This window comes from Centruroides sculpturatus, unplaced genomic scaffold (assembly GCF_000671375.1).
Source record: "Centruroides sculpturatus isolate CEXI.00-Female unplaced genomic scaffold, Cexi_2.0 scaffold188, whole genome shotgun sequence".
Taxonomy (NCBI): Eukaryota; Metazoa; Arthropoda; class Arachnida; order Scorpiones; family Buthidae; genus Centruroides; species Centruroides sculpturatus.
Window position 1 is genome coordinate 514,128 of NW_019384404.1, and position 19,608 is coordinate 533,735.

Genomic DNA, 19,608 nt, shown 5'->3' on the forward strand with positions numbered 1-19,608 from the left:
CCGACGTCGGCGTAGACGTTTTAGCATTCCGCTGAGCCGGGGAAAAGTCTCCGTTTAGTTTTCCGCCCGTCTTTCGCCAGACCTGGAACCGGAAGGTCCGTCTTTAGCGGAGGCGGTGGGTGAGACCGGTCAAATCGTCTTTTCCCGGAGAAGAAACTGACGAAGGAGACCTTCGACCCAGTAGTCGGTGCCTAAACCTATTCCGGAGCTTGCCAAGGCCGCGGCTTTAGTACCGGCGCGTAAAGACCGTAATTAATAAGTAGAAAGGGATAAAGAAGAATTAATACAGTTTGTTAGAGAATAGTATAACGCCGGCAGTGAGAATTACGGCCCCCGTCGAAAGAAGGATGCTGGGCCAAAGCTTCCTTAATTAAACATTGTATTTTCTATACTTTTATAACGTATATGCAGGGGACGAAATCTCCGCAGAAATGTTTTATCTTCTACCACTTTCGGTTTTCTACTTCTCTTTTCCGGGCGGAGAGACGGAGCCAAACTTTCTCTCTCTTATCCGTGTGGCCTGAACGGTTCGGACGTTTACCCGACGTTTTTTTTTAAGAAGAGGGAAGTGTCCCCGGGCCCTTTCCCGCCCTTTTTCGGTAACCGACCCGGCGTAAAGCCTCCACCTTTTAAATGGGCCTTAAAATTACCCACCTTTCCGGCGTGGTAATTTTAAGGCCCATTTAAAAGGGGCGGCTGCGGTTAACCAGATCGGATGACATTTTAGGTGCGCGGTTCCGATTTCCACCCGACGGAGCGGGAAGGCTAGAAAAGGGCCGGGCCTCCTCCACCCGTGGTGGTTTTTTTTTTGTTTTTTTTTTACTTGTGAGTCGGAGACGGATTCTTCTCCTTCGGTCGACGATTACCGGAGCGGGAAAGGTGCGGTTTCCGAAAAAGTCTATCGAGCGTCCGAAGCTCGGGTCTTTCCTTCCCGCGGATTTCCCGGGCGGTGGAAGACGAAGAAAGGATGAAAAGAGAGGAACGAGGGGCCCGAACGGTGGGTCGCGGTCCTTTTCCAACTGTACTTTACAAAAATGGAAGGCGGGCGAAATTTAAAAGCGGTCCGTTAAGCAACGTTTACGTTGGTGGATGGAAAGGGATAATTGTTTATTAAAATATTAAAGGTTAAGAAAATAAATAAGACTCGAAGCCTTAGTCAATTTAATGTTACGTAGTGACTCGTTTACCTTATGTGTGGTAAATCACACGAGTGCGATACTTTAAACGTCGTGGCCGGCGGGACGAAGGCAGCTAAGGCGTTTACGCGTCGGGCGGGTGGGCGGCCGACCTTCATACCCGTCGTAAGAACGGGCGGGTCGACGGGATCTTTAGATTTTCTGCGCCCTTCGATTACGTTTCAAATTGTAACTTGTTGTCAAAAAGTAAATAATCTAATTTACTGACGTCTCCGTAATTTNCCTGTTATGATTGTAAATTACGTCGTAAATGCCAGAATACCGAATATCTATCCACACCTTAAAGTGTTCGGCAAACCGCTTGACCACTTCAACACGTAACACGACCTTTGAACTTCCACCACCAATGCCGTTGTCGTTTACGCGTCGGGCGGGTGGGCGGCCGACCTTCATACCCGTCGTAAGAACGGGCGGGTCGACGGGATCTTTAGATTTTCTGCGCCCTTCGATTACGTTTCAAATTGTAACTTGTTGTCAAAAAGTAAATAATCTAATTTACTGACGTCTCCGTAATTTACACTTACCGGAAATACGGGACGGACCGAAAGTCGGTAAGAACGTCGAAAATGGTTTTAAAAACCCAAAAAGCGGGCCCGAAAGGCAAGTTTGCGCGCCGAGTACCAGGTACTCTGGGCAGGGGGATGCTTTTCCACTGGCAAACAACTGTAGTTTGAAAAATCGTCTACGGACTAGGCTCCAGTCCCTGGACGGGCGACGGAAACGACTACCGCCGTTATTACCGGTGCTGGGAGGGACGGAAGGGTGCCGTAGACGGTCCGGCGTGCAAGTGGAAATGCCAAAGGCGGCGGTTAAGTCTGTGGTAGGCAGGTTGTGTCCAGTAGGTGGGTTATTTTGTAAATGTAAGCGATGTTTCATTCTCCTTCCCGAAGAAAAGCGAAAGTATTTTTAACGGTTCAAATCTTTCGTTTAAAGAATTCCGAGCGGTGTGCAAAATAGCAGAAGATGAAACCGATTTTCAAACTTGTGTTCGGATCCCGGATAGTTTCGTCGGCACTTTCGTCTTCATCCATTTTCTTCCTAACTGGTCGAAGTATCGACCATGCGAGAAACGTTTTCTTCCTTATCTAATTCTTTCGTTCTGTACAAAACATTTTAAATTCGTCGTCGGTCCCGCAATTTTTTTAACACGGTTGTAAATTTTGTAATATCTCTGCCATTTTCGATACGGAATCCGTTTTCTACCATACTTACCGACCGCGTTGCAGTGGAAAATGGTCGTACCGGATCGGCACCCGGCGGATAATTTTATAAGACTTACTTTAACTGTTAAAAATTTATATTACGAATAATCTTAAAAAATGTTTTTAAACAATTGAAATAAACTAAAGTAGACATTAAATATCTATTGAATTTTTCTGATTCGTTCGGTGTTTTTTAATTTTTAAAAATATAAGTTTTTATTGTTTTCTTCAATAATTTCTCGGTGTTAATTTTAGTTCCGTGATGTTAATTACCGTGTATTTTTCTCGGCGGTACCGTTTTCTTCCAAACCGGTAGGAAGTTTTAGCTTTTCGGATTCCGTTATGCCGCCAGGATTGGTCGCTCCCTTTGCGCCCCGGTTGGAACGGACCCGTCCAACATAATAGCGGTATATAATTCGATTTCCGTAAGACTAGGCCACGCGGTAAACAGAAAGTTAATCCAGACGGGGCGGTACGTCTGGAATTTTTTAAATCGCCATCTATTGGTAAAACTGTGAAACGGCCGTCGGCACCCACGAAATACGTAAGAACGTCTAGACCCCAGCCAGCATTATTGTCAATTTCTTCCGCACCGCGGCGCATAGGCATCGTCGCTTTTTCGCCCGATCCCGAGAGTAAACTAGCGCCTCTCGTTCTTTATCCTACCGTTGACGTCGAGTCACTCGTTATACGTTAAATAAAACGGAACATAGCCAGTGTGGCTTAAATTATATTTGTACACAAAGTTTAAACGGTTGTATTAAGGCTGTAAGCACGTAAAAGACGATTACGGCAGTAGGGAAAATATTCAAGTATTTAGATGCAGGTTGTGTTTATCTACTTATCACGAAAAAGAAGTTTATTAATATGGATGTCCGCCGTATCGGAGAGAGAGTATACGTAGCATATATAATTAATTAAAATACGGAGTGTATATACAGTACATTATTTACCTTTTCGTCTGTAAGAATCTCGTTTTTATTGAATTGTGAATAGGAAACGGGCTGGACGGGATATTTTAAACGGCCGACAAAACGTAAATACTCGTACATTGATTAATTATTAATAAGTCAAAAAACGATAGAACTTGTTATGAACGGAAGGGTTGGACGTCGGTGGGTTTAGGCAGAGTTCGAATGTCCAGTCACCAAGGCGATTTCCTAGTCGCTTCCAGGGTTGGGAAATATGTTCGGTATTCTTGCATTTATAATGTCATTTATGATTTAAGCGAGTAATAAAAATCGATATAGAATTTGTCTGTAGTTATCGAGTAGGCGTAATTTTCGAAAATTTTTGCTTGCTTTCGATAAATCATTATAAAAAGAAGTACACCTAATTCACCGCAAACCTGTTATGATTGTAAATTACGTCGTAAATGCCAGAATACCGAATATCTATCCACACCTTAAAGTGTTCGGCAAACCGCTTGACCACTTCAACACACGTAACACGACCTTTGAACTTCCACCACCAATGCCGTTGTCGCACCGTTTAATTAAGCTTTTTTCGTTGCTACCGTAGTACGGTTTCCTTCGAACGAATGAACCACTTGGAAAAAGTTTACCGTTTCTCGATACCGTAAGCTTAATTCCAACAATAAGACAGAAGTTTCATAACATTAATACGTGTAACAATAAGTGATGATTGAAAACTTAAATTAACCAGATTAGTGTTTTCTAACATAAAGAGTATTGTTCGGCTCTTTACAACCTTCCTTTCTTCCATTACTATTTTTTAGTGGCTTTATTCGTATTTATATCGTATTTTTTATGGTGAAATCATCTATTTATAAGTAAGGTGTGCGTGTAAAAATTTATTTTTTTCATTTTTAGCTAATAGTAATTACGAATAAAGCATTTGTAATTTGTAATTATGACCAGAAAATACCACAAAAACGAATTCCCATCATTGGCGCCGTTTTCCTTAGCGGCATAAGTTAGAACTAATGCTCGCTCGAGTTCTAGACACTCGTGAAATTTTTTGGCCTCCGGTGTAAATCGCGCTTTACCGCCGAGGACGGTCGAGTTAGGTTGAATAGAATATAGCGGGCCGTCCGCCGACAGACTATTCCTCTCGGAAAGAACATGGACTGAAAACGAGCCGAAAGCCTGGTAGTCGCAACGGACGACGACGGTACGGCAAAATGACGTAACTTTTGCCGGGCGAAAAACGGAACGGTAAAAATTAGACAAGTCATAAGCGTCACGTGGACGATAGCATTCCAACTACGGCGGTCGGTGTGGCTAAAAAGCTTTATTTATAGTCTAATGCGTTAATATATATCATACGCTATATAAGTATTAGATTTAAGCCTTAATCATCACTCTGTCTAGCTTTTATGTGGTTGCATTACTTATTGACGTAAGCTACAACTCGGATTTTCTTTTAGACCTACGGCCAGGCAGCCTAAAAACTGCACACCAACATTTAACGTAAACGGAGTAGTATTACTCTTACGTATGCCGCTCAGAGTGATTCTCTTTTTTCTATCCCCTTTCCTTATTTTCTCCCCTTCCCCTTCTTTCTCCAGCTAAACACTTCGTGTACGGCCGTTGTCTTCTGTTGTTTATTATTTCTCTCCGATTTAAATATTAATAAAGTAATGGGAATGGCATCATCGCTCTTCGGGTACAGAAGTACTGTATTGGATATTCCCAACTTCTAATCATTTCGAAATATTTCTCTTATCCAAATTCTTGGCTTTTGTGCTTTTTTTATTTTTCCGGGAAGAATTGGATCTTCCCCACGGTAGACCTTTCTCAATGCCATTTTCCAGCCGCCTGCCTCCTAGTTGTTGCATTTTGTCATTTCCGGAGAATCCGGTAGACCCAGCCTTGGTCTTGCCATTTTTCGGGTTTCGAAGATTTTACTCTTCCCTTCCGTGGCGCATCGTCGGTTATTGCCTGGGATTTTTCGGTTGCATAAGGCCGCGGAGCCAACTTTTGTAAACTGTAGCTCGAGTGCGGTACTTTATTTATTTAAACTTTTGTTCACCGTGCAAACTTCTTCGTTCTCGTTACCGTTTATAACAACCGGCGGTGGGCTCTGCGGGAAAGGTATAATCTTTTCGCATATTGTTTAGGAAAGTTTCCGGTATTAATCGGTAAATACGTAACTTAAGTAAAGAGCCCGATAACTCCGTTCTATCCCGATTTGGCTTTATTAATCGATTTGTTCTGGCTAAATATTTTACCTGTTTTCTAGATAATCGACTAAAGGCGGTTTTGAATTTACGGATGGGGAATTTTTCGTAAATGTAGCAAAATTCTTCTGTATTTTTATATTCATTCGTCCCGTTAATAAAGCCGTTGTCGACTTTTTCTTTAAGTTTAGCCACGTCTTTTAACTTCCGTCTTTAAAAATAATTCTTCTTGGCCGTCCATCTTATCCGCTTTTCGCCTCTACCTTCGAAAGTATTTCTTGCGAAACCGACCGGAAACCGTGGAAAATAATCGTACTTCCGAGTTCCGGGAGAAACTCGCCTCTGCGGATTCGTCCGGTTAGAATTTTTCTGCTTTTCGCGGCGAAAGTAGCCCCTAAAGGAGGGAACGAAATAATTCTTAACTGCCGCCCGCTTGGCCACCTCTGTTTCGGTCCACCGGTTCTTTTGGTAAGTTAAATAACACCGATTCTAAATCCAAATGGAAAATGCACGTCTTTTTCATTTTGTAGAAAATTAAAATCGTCAAAAAGTAAAGAATAAAAAGAAAATAAATTTTATCGCATAGGATGGAGCGGGGAGGAGTTTACCGTGCCTTCTACACCCACGCTCGAATAGCGCGCTCGGAAATATCGATAGAAGCCACGACGTCGTCCCGTTTCGGAAACTTTTTTCGAAGTTGGCCGGGTAACGACTTTAATCGGTTCGTACTTAATGACTTTCCGCCGGCCACCCCCCATTCTATTCCGTTAGGCCGGACTTGGCACTCGACGGTTAAATTGTTCGATACCGGAGAACGTCCGAAGAAATCCCAGCCGAATTCCGCACGCTTGGCTAAAATCCCGGCCGTGGAGGTTTCCTACTTTTACCGACAGACGGCGTTTTAAAAGATGGCCGCCTTCACCTTTTTTTTTCGTTGGCTAAAACGTGGCTTTCCTCGGCCGTCGTCTTCGAATTCCAGACCGAGCCGCGGGAATGGGTAAAGCCACGTCTTATCAACTTTAAGAAAAATTTTTTAACGGGCGATTACTTAAAGGAATGTTTTGTTTTTTAAAAGAACGGTCGACCAGATTTTAATAACTTCACGTATTCCTCGTAGTAAACCTGACGGGATTATTAATTAATTAATTTAAATAACCCGAGTCTGTTGCCTATCTTTCTCCGCGGGGGGTAAAAGAGAGTTTTAAAAGAGATCCGACTTTGGCCAAAAAAATGCAATTGCCACATTCGATTCTAACCGCTTCCAAAACCAAACAAAACGATGCTTTGTCGGGCGTTGCCGTGGCTTACCCATTTAAAAATCATTGTCACGCTTCTTAACATTATTTTTACTGGGTTAAAGTTTCTACGTGATACTTCATTTTGTACAACGGTTAAATCTACTAATGAAATTTACTTGGGCCGACCATTCGCCGATTATGCGGTCGTCTTGGGGGAGAAAACATTTTTTTTTTCGTCCGTTTTATTTGTTCGTATAGAGAGTAGATTTTTCAATTTTTTTTCTATCGCAGATTTTCTTATTATTTCGTATTTTTTTGCATCTTGACTTGGCTGCAGTCACCGACTCCGGGGAGGGTTCTGATGAATATTCGTGCCTTTCTTACGTTTGGATAAGCTTTTTTTTTATTTTTGTTCTTGTTTTAGGTTTTTTCGCTAATTCTTAAACGCGATAATTATCCAGGAGGAATTTACTTTTCGGGCTTAAAGGAAAAACCCTTGTCCGGACAGTTCGATGACATTACCTTTAAAAAGTGCGTTATTTTCTAAAAACCAATTTTATTGCATTCCGACTTTTGGCCCGAGAGCCGTCTCTTTCGCTATGCTTTGGCTTTTAAATTCCGCTTCCGGCCGGCGCAATTTACACCTGCGTTCTTCGACCTTTCGACACCCGCCGACCGGCACGAGACTAAAGATAAATTTTCTTATACGCGCGTCACCGTGGTAACTACTATTTAAACAATGGCGGTAATGAAAAAAATTAAATAAAAGCCGTTTATGTTAAGTACGAGTTTAAAATGTTTTCTTAGAAAATTTCCCGAGGTCTAAGAAATTCTTCGCGGACCCGAGGTCGAAGAACTTCGATTACCCCATTTACAACGGTCTCTCCGAATTGGAGAGGATAAATTGCGGCTTCTCCGCTTCCGACGGTGCGTGGGCGTTAACGACGACCGGAAGTTCGAGTCCGGTCGGATTCCGGTTCCGGAGGAATACGGAATTTTTGCCAAAGAGTTTTAGCCCGTCGGTCTGTGACGTTTCAGGAGGATCGTCTGAGTCGAGCGGTGGAGGTGATGGTGCGACACGTGGAGAACCTCAGGAGACTGCGCGAGAGGGAACGAGGAGAACTGGAGGAGACGCGCCGTCTGTTGTTGGAGACGCGGCTGCTATCGGGAGGAAAGAGAGACGAGGCCGCTCTGCGTCGCTCCCCGCTGGTCGACTCCGGAGGAAGTCCCACTTCCGCTGCGGTGAGTGTTGGGACGGGCGGAGAGCGGCGGCGTCCGGCCCGTCTCGAACTCTGACCTTTCTTACAGGTGTCCAGGAGAAGAGCCAGCGTGGCCGGATACCAGCGACTGCCTCCCTTCGACCCCAAGATGGCAATCAACAGCTGGATCCTCCGACCCGCTTCCGGACGCCAGGTCAGTCAGTTTCTTTCCTCCTCTTCCCGGAGTAGGCAATTACTGCCGACTCCTTGGCCTGGGCCCGTTAAAACTGGGGGAGGCGGGAAAAGGTTTCCGAGTCCAAGCCCTTCCCGCCGCCCGGGGAAGGCCGTATCTCAATTTCCGGATATTTAAAGGACGCCATCCGCAGTCCGAACTACGGAAGGACTCGGCTGGGAGACGTCCTTCGGAGTTCGTCCCCCGAATGTAACCCCCACTTTTTCTTTACAGGATGTCGAACCCGCTCCTACTCCGGATCCCCCCGTCGTCCCGGTTCCGGGTCCGGAACAGGAAGAAGCCGTAGCAGAAGCTTCCGGCGTTCCGCCGCCTGAAAACGCCAACTCCGGGTAGAAGGAAAGTAGTCTTTTGGCCCAGGCCACAATAAAGAGGGTTTTTCCCCGTTACCGCCTCCTTTCTTTTTCTTCTGGCGCGTGCGAGAGTAGAAGACGCAGAGGCTTTGTCGGGACGACGTCTTTTATTCTTCCACATTCTAATCTACAGACGAAAAGCCGGCCGACGTCCGACGGGACCGCTTCTACCGGAAGCGCCGGACTACTTCGGAATTCTCCCGTCGACTACTTCCGGAAACGTAAGAAAAGTGCGGAGCGTAAAAAAGTGGGTGGATGGGTCGGAGGAAGAACGCGGCACCTGCGGCGGTCGGACCGGGCGAAGGGAGGGACCCGCCGTCCGTCAGGGAGCGCAGGGCGGCAGTTGGCAGTATCTTCTCTCCGTCTTGGGTCGGCAGACGGCGGCGCCCCCGCCCTCCGTGCCGCTCTCGGCGTTTCTGCTCCTCCTCTGGATGCCGCCGCGGCCGCAGGTCTTGGTGCAGCTGCTCCACTGCTCCCAGTTGCCGGATCCGCAGTCTGTTTCTGTAACGAAAGCCTCCTTCAGTCTGCCGCCACCTGAAAATTACCAAAATCGTATAACGCGCCGGCGTCCGTTTCCCATACCGCCAGAAGGACGTTTCCGCATCTGAGGGAGAGGCTCGCGACTAAAGGGGAGAAGATGGAAGTAGTATGGCCACCGGGCCCGGTGGTGGTCGTTCACGATTCTTGAGGGAAAAAAGACTCCTCCTCCGCTGTCGACCGAAGAAATTAAAGCCCGTTCTATACGTAACGTCTGGATGGACGTTTTACTCGAAATGAATGAAAACGGAAGGGCTAGAGCAATTTTGGATGGCGTTTGGAACGTTAGTACTTTATTTTGCTTGTAACATAAAACTTTTTGGTGGGGGTCGATGTGAGGTTTCGAGAACGTGTAGGGAGTCGACGATCAAAAAAGTTTGGCGACCCTTGGCCTAGAGCAGCGATTCCCAACCTGTGGTACGCGTACCCCTAGGGGTACGCGATAGGTTGTTTAGGGGTACAGAAAAAAGTTAGTTATTATGGCAGAAAAAATAATATATTATGTATCACAAACTAATAGTATTAAAAAATTATTAGATAAAAAATGTTCCTTGCAACAATCACAACTTTATTATACATTTTTTCTTTTAGTTTTTTTTTTCTTTAATTTAAAGTTACAATATGTAAAATTAACAATACGATTACTCACTAAATTTCTTAAATGAGGGGTACAATCTAGAGATATGACATGTCACGGGGTACGCTAATGAAAAAAGGTTGGGAACCACTGGCCTAGAGCATTGTTTTCCGTTAATCGTCGAGTATGTCTGGACGTATAGACGCACGTTCGTCTCTACTGATTCTGGGTCTTTCGTCCTTTCTCGACTCGTACCGAACGCAAATAATTGTTCTGTTTCGTTTTCTTCTCGACGGTTTTTTACACGGTGTGCGTGTCGGACTTAGGGCAATGGTCGCGTGAATTTTTTACCGAATTTGTCGAATTACATCGTAGTTGTCCTCGCCTATGGAAGGTAAAGTCAAGAGATTAAGGTAATGGAACCCAAAAGAATCGAGCGTACGTCGTTCTGGTAACTAACGGTAGTAATTTCAAATAAGCGTTTGTACCTGTTAGTAAATAATTTCGCCGATCTTCGGGTTCGTCCAGCAAATTCGCACGAACGAACTTCCGTTCTGGAGAAACCGTCTTCTATCGACGGCCCGGTGACCGATCGGTGGAGGAGGCGAACCCGGGATCGAATCCGGATGGTTTCAAAACTCCCCGGGAATTTTTCGGGTGGTTGTCCGTCTGGATACGTCACCGTTCGGCCGCCCCGTTGTGGGCCTAGTCCAATCTACAATAGGCTGGCTAAAAGAGACTCTCTTAGTGTTCAGGAGGCGGAAAGAGTTATAAAACAAACCCATCTTCCGTATCACCGTAAGCGACGAACAACTTCACTAGACAATGAAATAATGCATAAAGCGGCCCATGCTTCGTCCACGGTTTTGATGAAGACGAAAGCGATAAACGTAGGGTAAACATTGGTAATTTCGTGGTACTTTTTAAATTCGTCTTAGTCAAATAAGTAATGTAAGACTAGATTTGACAAAACGATCTCTATTGTAAGAAGAAACTTTGAAATTTGTACAAGTGTTTATCTTAAATTTACAAAGAAAAGATTGGTAAGTGAATTATTCTTTGATATTTCGATAAACTAAGAACTGGAGATATATTTTTTTATTGTATTGCGCGTATAAATTTCCTTAGCTATTTGGAAAACATTCTTAGCTTTCGCTGTGAAATTGTAGACATATCAAACACAAGAAATAATTAATAACTAATACTCAATAATTACTTTCGACGATAAATAATTATTGAGTATTAGTTATTAATTATTATTTTAAAAAAGTAAAATAATAATATATGTAACTTATAGTTAATATTGGTCGAATATATCCCAAGTATCTGCTACACTTTTTAGATCCAAAAGTTTATTTTTTTGGATCTAAAAAGTGGTTATATATTGGTTAACATATCACTAAATTAATACTCGAGATGCAACGAAAATATCGTCTATGTGACAAAAATAAACTTTTTGAAATCGCCAGAATGGAAAGTGTTCAATATACGAGAAATTATTTATTGCCGTCGTAATGCCGGGCTGCAATTTTTAATTTATTTAATTTAAAATATATGCTCTCCACCTCGAATTAGTAGTGGCTTGCTCCTGTACAATACATCGTACTTTTCCTTTTAGCAATCGAGTCGTCTATCTAACTCCTTTCCGAGGAAAAATTTCGAATTGAAATAACGTGACTTCCGGTTTGCAACGTAAATTATATTATATAGTTAATCGGGGTTTCCTGTCCGTAAGTTTTCCATATCTGGACAGACGGATGGACTGACATGACAAACGATAGTGAGCATTTATAGGTCAACAATGTTTTCAAATTGCAGCCAAATATATCGGTTAAAGAACCCTCTGACGAAATTATCCACGATTTGAGGAAATAACCACCTTTGTAGGCAAGATAAAAAAAATATCGGCTATACTCCTAGAAACTAAGATATAAATGTATTGATAATGATAAAAACCATGCCGTTATCTTAAGAGTGCGGTTCCTTTAATAGTATAGTTAACACGTCCATTTACGAAATATATATCCGATAATTAAAGAATGATTAATTTTATCAGGAATTTACCAGTGTTTACCCTACGTAGTTTGGACACGAGTTTTCGTTCGGTTTTATCCGACATCTTACCCGATCGAGGAAAACGTCCATCCACACGCTACGCCTAGACCGGGCTTAACGTAAATCGTTTTTGTACGCGTCGGTACTTATATTACGTTACTTATTGTCTTACTGCGTCCGGAGGGAAGAGCACTCACCGCAGGCGGGGTTATCCTTACACTTCCTCCTCTGGACTAACTTCCTGGGACAGGGCTTGCCGCCGTTCTGGGCGTTGAGTTTGACCATCCTCCTCCTCTCCTTTCGGCCGTTGCCGCAGGTCCTGGAGCACGGCGTCCACTCCGACCAGACGGTGACCACGCAGTCGATGACCGGTCGTTCTCGGTCCGGGACGGGGGCGGCCGGACCCGGTTGGAGGGCGGCCAGGGCGCCGATGGGAGCTGCGAGAGAAGTGGGTCATTGGACAAAAGGGTGGTGGGAGACAAGAGAAGTTGCTTACCGCACACCAGGCCCTTCTCCAGGTTGACCGAGGCGTCTTTGATGCTGTAGGCGTAGGCGAAGGCCGAAGGCAGCAGGGGCACCCGCCCGTAATCTGTACCGAGAAACAAAAATTAGCATTGGTCCGGGCGGTGACGAAGAGGGAACCGACCGAATTACGTCAATTCCTTCCGCCGTCACCCGGAATATTTCCGCGCGTCGCGACTCCCGGATGCATCTGGCCTCGGACATAAAATCACAAACCGGATTTAAGATGCGTATAAAAGAATGGAATCTCTTAAAGAATAGAAAGACCCACGGCATCTTTTACGTTGCGTTATAACCAAGTAAAGCGGAGCGTTAAAAGCGTTGAGACGGAGGAAATTCAAATATAAAAGCCAAAGCGGTGGCTTATTTTTCGTTAATGGATACGAATGCTTCCCAACTATAAAAACAGTGGCTTAAATTACCGTTCGACCGACGTTAGTCATTCACCCCACGCTCGGCAAATAATCCTACGCCTGTAAGTGCGCGCTGGGCGCGTGACAATCCTTGGCCCGAGCAATTATTCGGCATTCGACCGATAAGCGATCTGCGGAGCCATCTTTAGATATTTGATGTGTTGGTAAACACCCGTCCTTTTTTATACCCTTACGTAACTCTAAACCGACTCCTGGTTACGGATTTTCTTTATAGGAAAGTAAAGAACTCTCTGTTTACCTGGTACACCCACTACCGATTATTCGTGCATCGTGAAATTATTTTCTCCAGTAAATTTACGAATATTTAATTTTAAAAACTTTTTATATATTATTATAAAATGGCAAAAGCTTAATTTTGAGAGTAGAGACGAGTTTTATTTTTAAAAAGAAATTGTAAATGCCCATAACGAGTAAAATATTCGTTAAGTCCGACTCTACTCCAGATACATCACCACCTCTTCACCCCTCGATCTTTACCACCAAAATTCAGTAGCATCGATCCCCGTAACATATAAAGTTCCCTGCAAAATTTCAGAAGTTTTCGAGAAAAGACGCGGGAGTTAATAAACTTCAAAGTGAGTGAACAGAATCTTTCCCACCACACTAACATCCACACGTATAGAAAAAAACCCGATTTTTTGCACCTCTCGACGTTCTAAGATCCACCAGTCCAAAAATTAAAATCTTGGGGGTCATTTTTGATCCATCGTTACACTTTTCCTCCGTTATATACAGCAGCCAGGAAAATAAAAATGTAAGAATTGTACTGTACAGTACATTAAGACCCCGCTTAACGCGGTGAATACGTTTCTAGATGACAAAGACCTAAACGAAACAGCGTTAAACGACGTCATTTTAACACAGTAAATAGGGAAAGGTAACACGCGACCAAAAATAAACAGATTTTACTTTAAGTTATTTTTATATTAAAATCCATAATACATGTTAAATAACACATAAACATATGCACACAGAAACTTAAACATTTTTTGTAATGAAATCCTGGCTGTTCTGAAATTCTTTTTTTTTTTTTGCGATAAAGTTGCGAAGTTTCAATTGTCGCTTTTTTATTTCCTTAAGCAAATGTCGGTAGCAGAAGATCGCATCCAAAACGTCTCGTTTTGCATTTGCACTCCTTTCAAAATCTGGATCATTCGCTACAATTTGATCAACGATTTCGGTTATCGTTACTAAACTTTGAATCTGAAGAAATCTGTAGAGAAATTCTTTGGGTTCTTCGTTTTCAGAATCACTATTTTCCAGTTCTATATGAATTACTTGTTCTGCCAGTTCTTGGAGGTCGCCGTTGGTAAGTCTCTCACCAGAAACCTGCAGTAACTCCTATATATCCTGCTCGTCTATATCTCCTAGTCCGTCTGTATCGATTCGGTTCAATTTGGTCAACCTAACGGTACAGCAAGAGGCTCTTCTCGGGGAGAATTCTTGGATACCTTCCGCCATAACTTCTTTCTCGCTGCGTTCATGCATTTATCAGTGATTTCTCGTCGATATTGCCTATTGCATTCATGATGTTATATTTTTTCCAAAATTGCACCAAGCAAACATAGATTTAAGGACTACGCGCTACGACGAATTGACACCGTTTGCTGATTTGGTTCGTGTTCGGGAATAATCGTATTATATACGAATCAATGAAATGCCGCGATAATTTAAATCAGCGTAAATTTTGAGCTTTTTTTAGGCTTTGATCAGACCGCGTTATATCGAGACAGCGTTAAGCTGGGTCTTACTGTACTTATAAATGTAAAATTTAAACTTGTGCACGGTATCTTTGAAAATAGATGGAATCTACATTTTATATGCATCAGCTTACGAAACTTGGGACTCGCGCCCTCATTGCGTTATAACGGAGTAGTAGGTCATTTAAAACCTCTGAACTGATTGTTCAGAGGACTATTTTGGATTATTCGTGTTTTTCGTCCACTGATTAGCACGGATAATCGGTAGTTCGGTGTGGTTACAAAAATCCAAATATCTTGCGTATTCGTAAGCAGTGGCACGAAGATACAGTCAAACCTCGGTTTTCGAACTTAGTGTTCTTAAACACAAACAAATTTTCCCTTAAGAAACAATATAAAATGGATTAATCCGTTTCCGACCCACGAAACAGCTTTTTTTTAACCTTTTGAGGTGTATTTCACGAATAAACGTGCAATATACCTGCAAATGCAATATAATAATATCTATATCTAATGCGTGAATGTTGCGACTCGATCTATGTATAATTCAACTTTTTAAAATTTGAGCCGCGTATAGAAAATCAGAATTCTTGTTTTTATGGTATTTGTACAGAAAATCAGTTTGGATCAGGCACTATCAATAAGAAAAAGTTACTTTTCAAACCGCTATCCCGACAGCCCGTTTCTGTCTATCTAAGATGTTACTCGCTTTTGAAAATATTTCCGCAGGTACAGTACAGTACAATCTGGGGAAAGTTTTTATCGTCTCGAACCACGGTTCCGATCCATTTGAAGATAACGAAGTTGGTCGAGTGTACGATTAATTCGTGGTTCCTCGTGGTAGCGTAGCTCCAAATAATCGAAAGGGCTGTCTCATTTCGGGCCTACGGCCCCTACCGAGATCGAATCACCCAACAGCGGGACGAAGCGTTGAGCTTTATAATCCTTAGGCTCGAGACGGTTTTTCATCAGCTACTGGGTGATTCAAATATAAATATTTGATTCTAGGATCCGGGAGTGGCGAAAGAATGGGAAAGATAGAATAGAGTTCTTTATTGAGAAATAAATCGCTTATTTTTATTATCGAAAAGAATATCTCGCAGACATTGTCGTTGCCCGTTTTGAAGATGCGACGTTTTCTTTTATGCAGTTTATCATCGGAATAATTTCAGAAATGGTCACGCAAGTTTCGCCACTTTGTTCTCCGATCACGTATTTTACGGGATTTACACTCTGTGGAAGAGTTTAGCGCTAATAAACTAGTGTCTCGAATACGGAAACACCTTGTAACTATTTGCGGATTAATTTCGCAGTAGTGTTCGACGTAGAAATGGCAATGGACAGATTGCACGAACTGGAAGACTCGTAGCAAAAACGATCGAACAAATCGCACCAATGATCGGAAGGATTTCCATCTCGAACGTACGGCGTGGCAGAAAATACGACCCATTATGCATAATAGAGAAGACGGATCCCACAATTTAACGGAACGATTTCGCCTAAAAGATTAGTATGTTGCTGTGGCGAAAATTAGTCTCTTTTTATTCTATTCGCGTGATGTAAATGTATGTAAGAAGCAACTCTCACTAAATAATATAACAAACTAAGTTTTATTTGCTATCATTCCGAATTCGAAAATTTAGTGTCTGGCAGATATAAAGACAGGCATAGATTACATAAAACGATACTAATTACTATGACAGAAGATTGCTACATAAATAAGATTTCGGCAGTTAATGTTAGATGAACTTATACTGACGGTAATGCATTATAAGCTTTTACAAGCAGGTAAACGATGGAATTCAATGTCCGGATTCATTGTATCGACGATGGGATCATTGACACGCATCGATTTATTGGTTGTGGGTTTAGGTGTAACATTGTAGTCTGATTTCGAATGAGGAGAAACATTCCTCTGTAGGATTAAGTTGTGGTGAGTACAGTGGTTAGTATTTGTAAGTTATGGACTGCTCCGTCAGTCTTGTAACCGTGATTGATGAAATGTTACTTTATCCATTATTAATTAAATAGAATCCCGGAAATCTGTTCTTCGGATCGTCGCAATGTTTACGTTGAAAGGACAAATAATTCCGAGTTGTACGAGCGTGGAAGACTCGTACAACTCGAAACTATTTGTCCTTGCTCTTACCGGAATTGAAACATGCCGGCGTGGAAGGGCCGCATGTTTCAATTCCGGTGAGAGCTAAAATAGCTACGAGACATATTCTTCCATTTATTCTTGGACGGGTGGTATTCGCATTTATACGTTCGGTCGAATCAGTGGCGCAGCGTGGGTGTCAGCCGCACGGGGCAAAGGAAAATTTCGCTTCTCCCTTATTTAGTTATCTCAATTTAAAAGACTAAAATTCAGTTTCGTCACAGAATAAGTAATGAAAATTTCCGTGCTAGTGTTGCCACCTTTTTAAAATCGCTGACCCAGAGGGCAGGTGAGGTTTGTTCGAACAGAAGTTCCTGACGCATGCGTATGTCATTTTGCAATGCGAAGAATAATGTGCAGTGCATGCCGGTTCTAAATCAGGTACATTTAGGGACTAGGGAGACTTGGATAGGAGTAACGTAAGTAACCTAGATGACATAGCTCTATTGAATATTGGAGATGTGTATGAATACGAATCGTACAAGCAAAAAAAAAAAAACAAGGTCGACAGGTTACGCACGATATTGCCGGGAAAAATTAACAGTCCGGACAGTGAGTCGATTTCCGGACTGTCCGGGTGGTAACACTATTCCGTACTCATTTTAATTGGTCCGAATCGTAGGTGGGACGAAAATATGAAATAAAATGATTCAAATGTTTACAAGATATTATTATTATTTATTGTGAAATTTTGCCGCCCCTTAAAATGTCGCCCGGGGCGGGCCGCTCCGGCCTCCCCCACTACGCTACGCCACTGGGTCGAATACCCATAATGTCTGTGGGTGTGCACATTTATTCNTCCGGTGAACAAAGCTTTTCTATGTTAAAATTAATTAAAAGCAGGCTAAGATACTTATAAGTATCTCGCAAGAAAATCTAGAAGCCTTCGTGTTAATGTCAGTGGAGAAGGATTTTTTAAACGAAATACATTCTGATGATGTCTTTAATATTATTGCTCAACAAAGCAAACTTCTAAATAAAAAATTAATATTGTAGAATATAGACTTGTGCTTATTGTAATTTTTGTCAATGTTGTATTTTGAATATATTTAAATATAAATAGAAAAAAATACATTTTTTTATTTGTGGGCTGGCTGGTAATAAATTTTCCACACAAAAATTTTAGGACCAGTCCGCCCCTGCTATCTAACTTCGTTTTCGAGATTAAGAAAGGACAGAAATAGAAGGACGAAAATGGAAATTTATAGGTCTACAGTTTTTTGAAATTTTAGCTCACTAAGTTCCCTCCAGTAACCGAGTGGATAAAACCACCGAACACCGATAGTCGGTAATGGGTTCGCGCATGGCCAACGGACTGGCCACGTTTTGGAGTTTTCTGTGTTTTCTTCGTGTTAGTAAGACAAACTGGAGCCGGCTTTACATAAAAGTATTTCTGGGATACAGTATATCTTCCTTGGTAGATGGCTCGCGTGTCGCGTTTCCGAAACCAAATAAACCAAACCAATTCTAATAGTTTTTCTATAAATGCGATATTTACCAGGAAACGGACATCCCGCACCCTACCCTGATTTCATCTCCCCTTACTAACTCATAAATCCATAGCCAGAAATTTCTCTCTTTGATACTGCTTAAGAGGTTCTAACGTTCAGCCAAATTAATGTACTGTACAGTACTGTACGTGCCACGACTTTAAGGCACAAAGTAGAGCTGGAAGTATTTTTCTGTCGATGTTTATATTTCCTATATTTCGTGGCGACATTGCTTCATTCAAAATTTCAGTAGTTTGTATGCACTTTATTCACATGTTGAGTCGTCTTACTGTCAAATCTTCCAGTATGCTTTTGCCACAATTTTCAAAACTACTTGGACGTTTCTGCCGAATTTTAGTTTTTCAACCCGGTTTCACCTGTTTTTTACAGTATGACATAAAAGTAATTTAAAGTAATTTATTTAAACAAGTCTTATATGAAGTCTTTCGGACGTTGAGGTTAGCAACTTCGATCACATGCGTGGCCATCACAACCCATCTAATACGGATCACTTTTCAAATATTAATAGCAGACCAGTATTAAATAGTAGTGGTTGACAATTTTCTCTTCCGGGAGAAGAACAAGTATTAGAGGAGAAGGTGGTATTATGGAACCCCAATTATATTTTAGTGAATTGTAAACAAGGTATCGTAACTACACCCACATTTTTTGTGCGAAAAGTACTNAAAAGCTTAATTTTGAGAGTAGAGACGAGTTTTATTTTTAAAAAGAAATTGTAAATGCCCATAACGAGTAAAATATTCGTTAAGTCCGACTCTACTCCAGATACATCACCACCTCTTCACCCCTCGATCTTTACCACCAAAATTCAGTAGCATCGATCCCCGTAACATATAAAGTTCCCTGCAAAATTTCAGAAGTTTTCGAGAAAAGACGCGGGAGTTAATAAACTTCAAAGTGAGTGAACAGAATCTTTCCCACCACACTAACATCCACACGTATAGAAAAAAACCCGATTTTTTGCACCTCTCGACGTTCTAAGATCCACCAGTCCAAAAATTAAAATCTTGGGGGTCATTTTTGATCCATCGTTACACTTTTCCTCCGTTATATACAGCAGCCAGGAAAATAAAAATGTAAGAATTGTACTGTACAGTACATTAAGACCCCGCTTAACGCGGTGAATACGTTTCTAGATGACAAAGACCTAAACGAAACAGCGTTAAACGACGTCATTTTAACACAGTAAATAGGGAAAGGTAACACGAGACCAAAAATAAACAGATTTTACTTTAAGTTATTTTTATATTAAAATCCATAATACATGTTAAATAACACATAAACATATGCACACAGAAACTTAAACATTTTTTGTAATGAAATCCTGGCTGTTCTGAAATTCTTTTTTTTTTTTTGCGATAAAGTTGCGAAGTTTCAATTGTCGCTTTTTTATTTCCTTAAGCAAATGTCGGTAGCAGAAGATCGCATCCAAAACGTCTCGTTTTGCATTTGCACTCCTTTCAAAATCTGGATCATTCGCTACAATTTGATCAACGATTTCGGTTATCGTTACTAAACTTTGAATCTGAAGAAA

The 19,608-nt window shown here is 42.0% G+C and overlaps 2 protein-coding genes across 5 annotated transcripts in view; one reads left to right on the forward strand and one right to left on the reverse strand.

Annotated features, from left to right (window-relative positions):
- LOC111618757 (actin-related protein 6-like) overlaps nucleotides 1–8,614 on the forward strand; it is a 59,291-nt gene extending 50,677 nt beyond the window's left edge. For 2 of the 3 annotated variants that reach the window (XM_023360321.1, XM_023360320.1), the window contains one exon: nucleotides 7,817–7,954. Coding sequence is in view for 1 of the 3 variants with exons in the window: in XM_023360322.1 (XP_023216090.1) it covers nucleotides 7,817–8,020; nucleotides 8,087–8,191; nucleotides 8,444–8,563 (429 nt within the window). In the remaining 2 variants the exon portion in view is untranslated. Of the gene's footprint in view, nucleotides 1–7,816; nucleotides 8,021–8,086; nucleotides 8,192–8,443 lie in introns of those variants that run through there. The other variant, XM_023360322.1, reaches the window with a different exon arrangement.
- Nucleotides 8,615–8,684: 70 nt separating this feature from the next.
- Nucleotides 8,685–19,608, reverse strand: part of LOC111618756 (spondin-1-like) — a 50,125-nt gene continuing 39,201 nt past the window's right edge. For both annotated transcript variants that reach the window (XM_023360319.1, XM_023360318.1), the window contains exons 14-16: nucleotides 12,246–12,338; nucleotides 11,947–12,186; nucleotides 8,685–9,081 (exon numbers count right to left, since the gene is read on the reverse strand). In XM_023360319.1, the coding sequence (XP_023216087.1) occupies nucleotides 8,903–9,081; nucleotides 11,947–12,186; nucleotides 12,246–12,338 (512 nt within the window). In that variant the 3' untranslated portion in view covers nucleotides 8,685–8,902. The remainder of the gene's footprint in view (nucleotides 9,082–11,946; nucleotides 12,187–12,245; nucleotides 12,339–19,608) is intronic.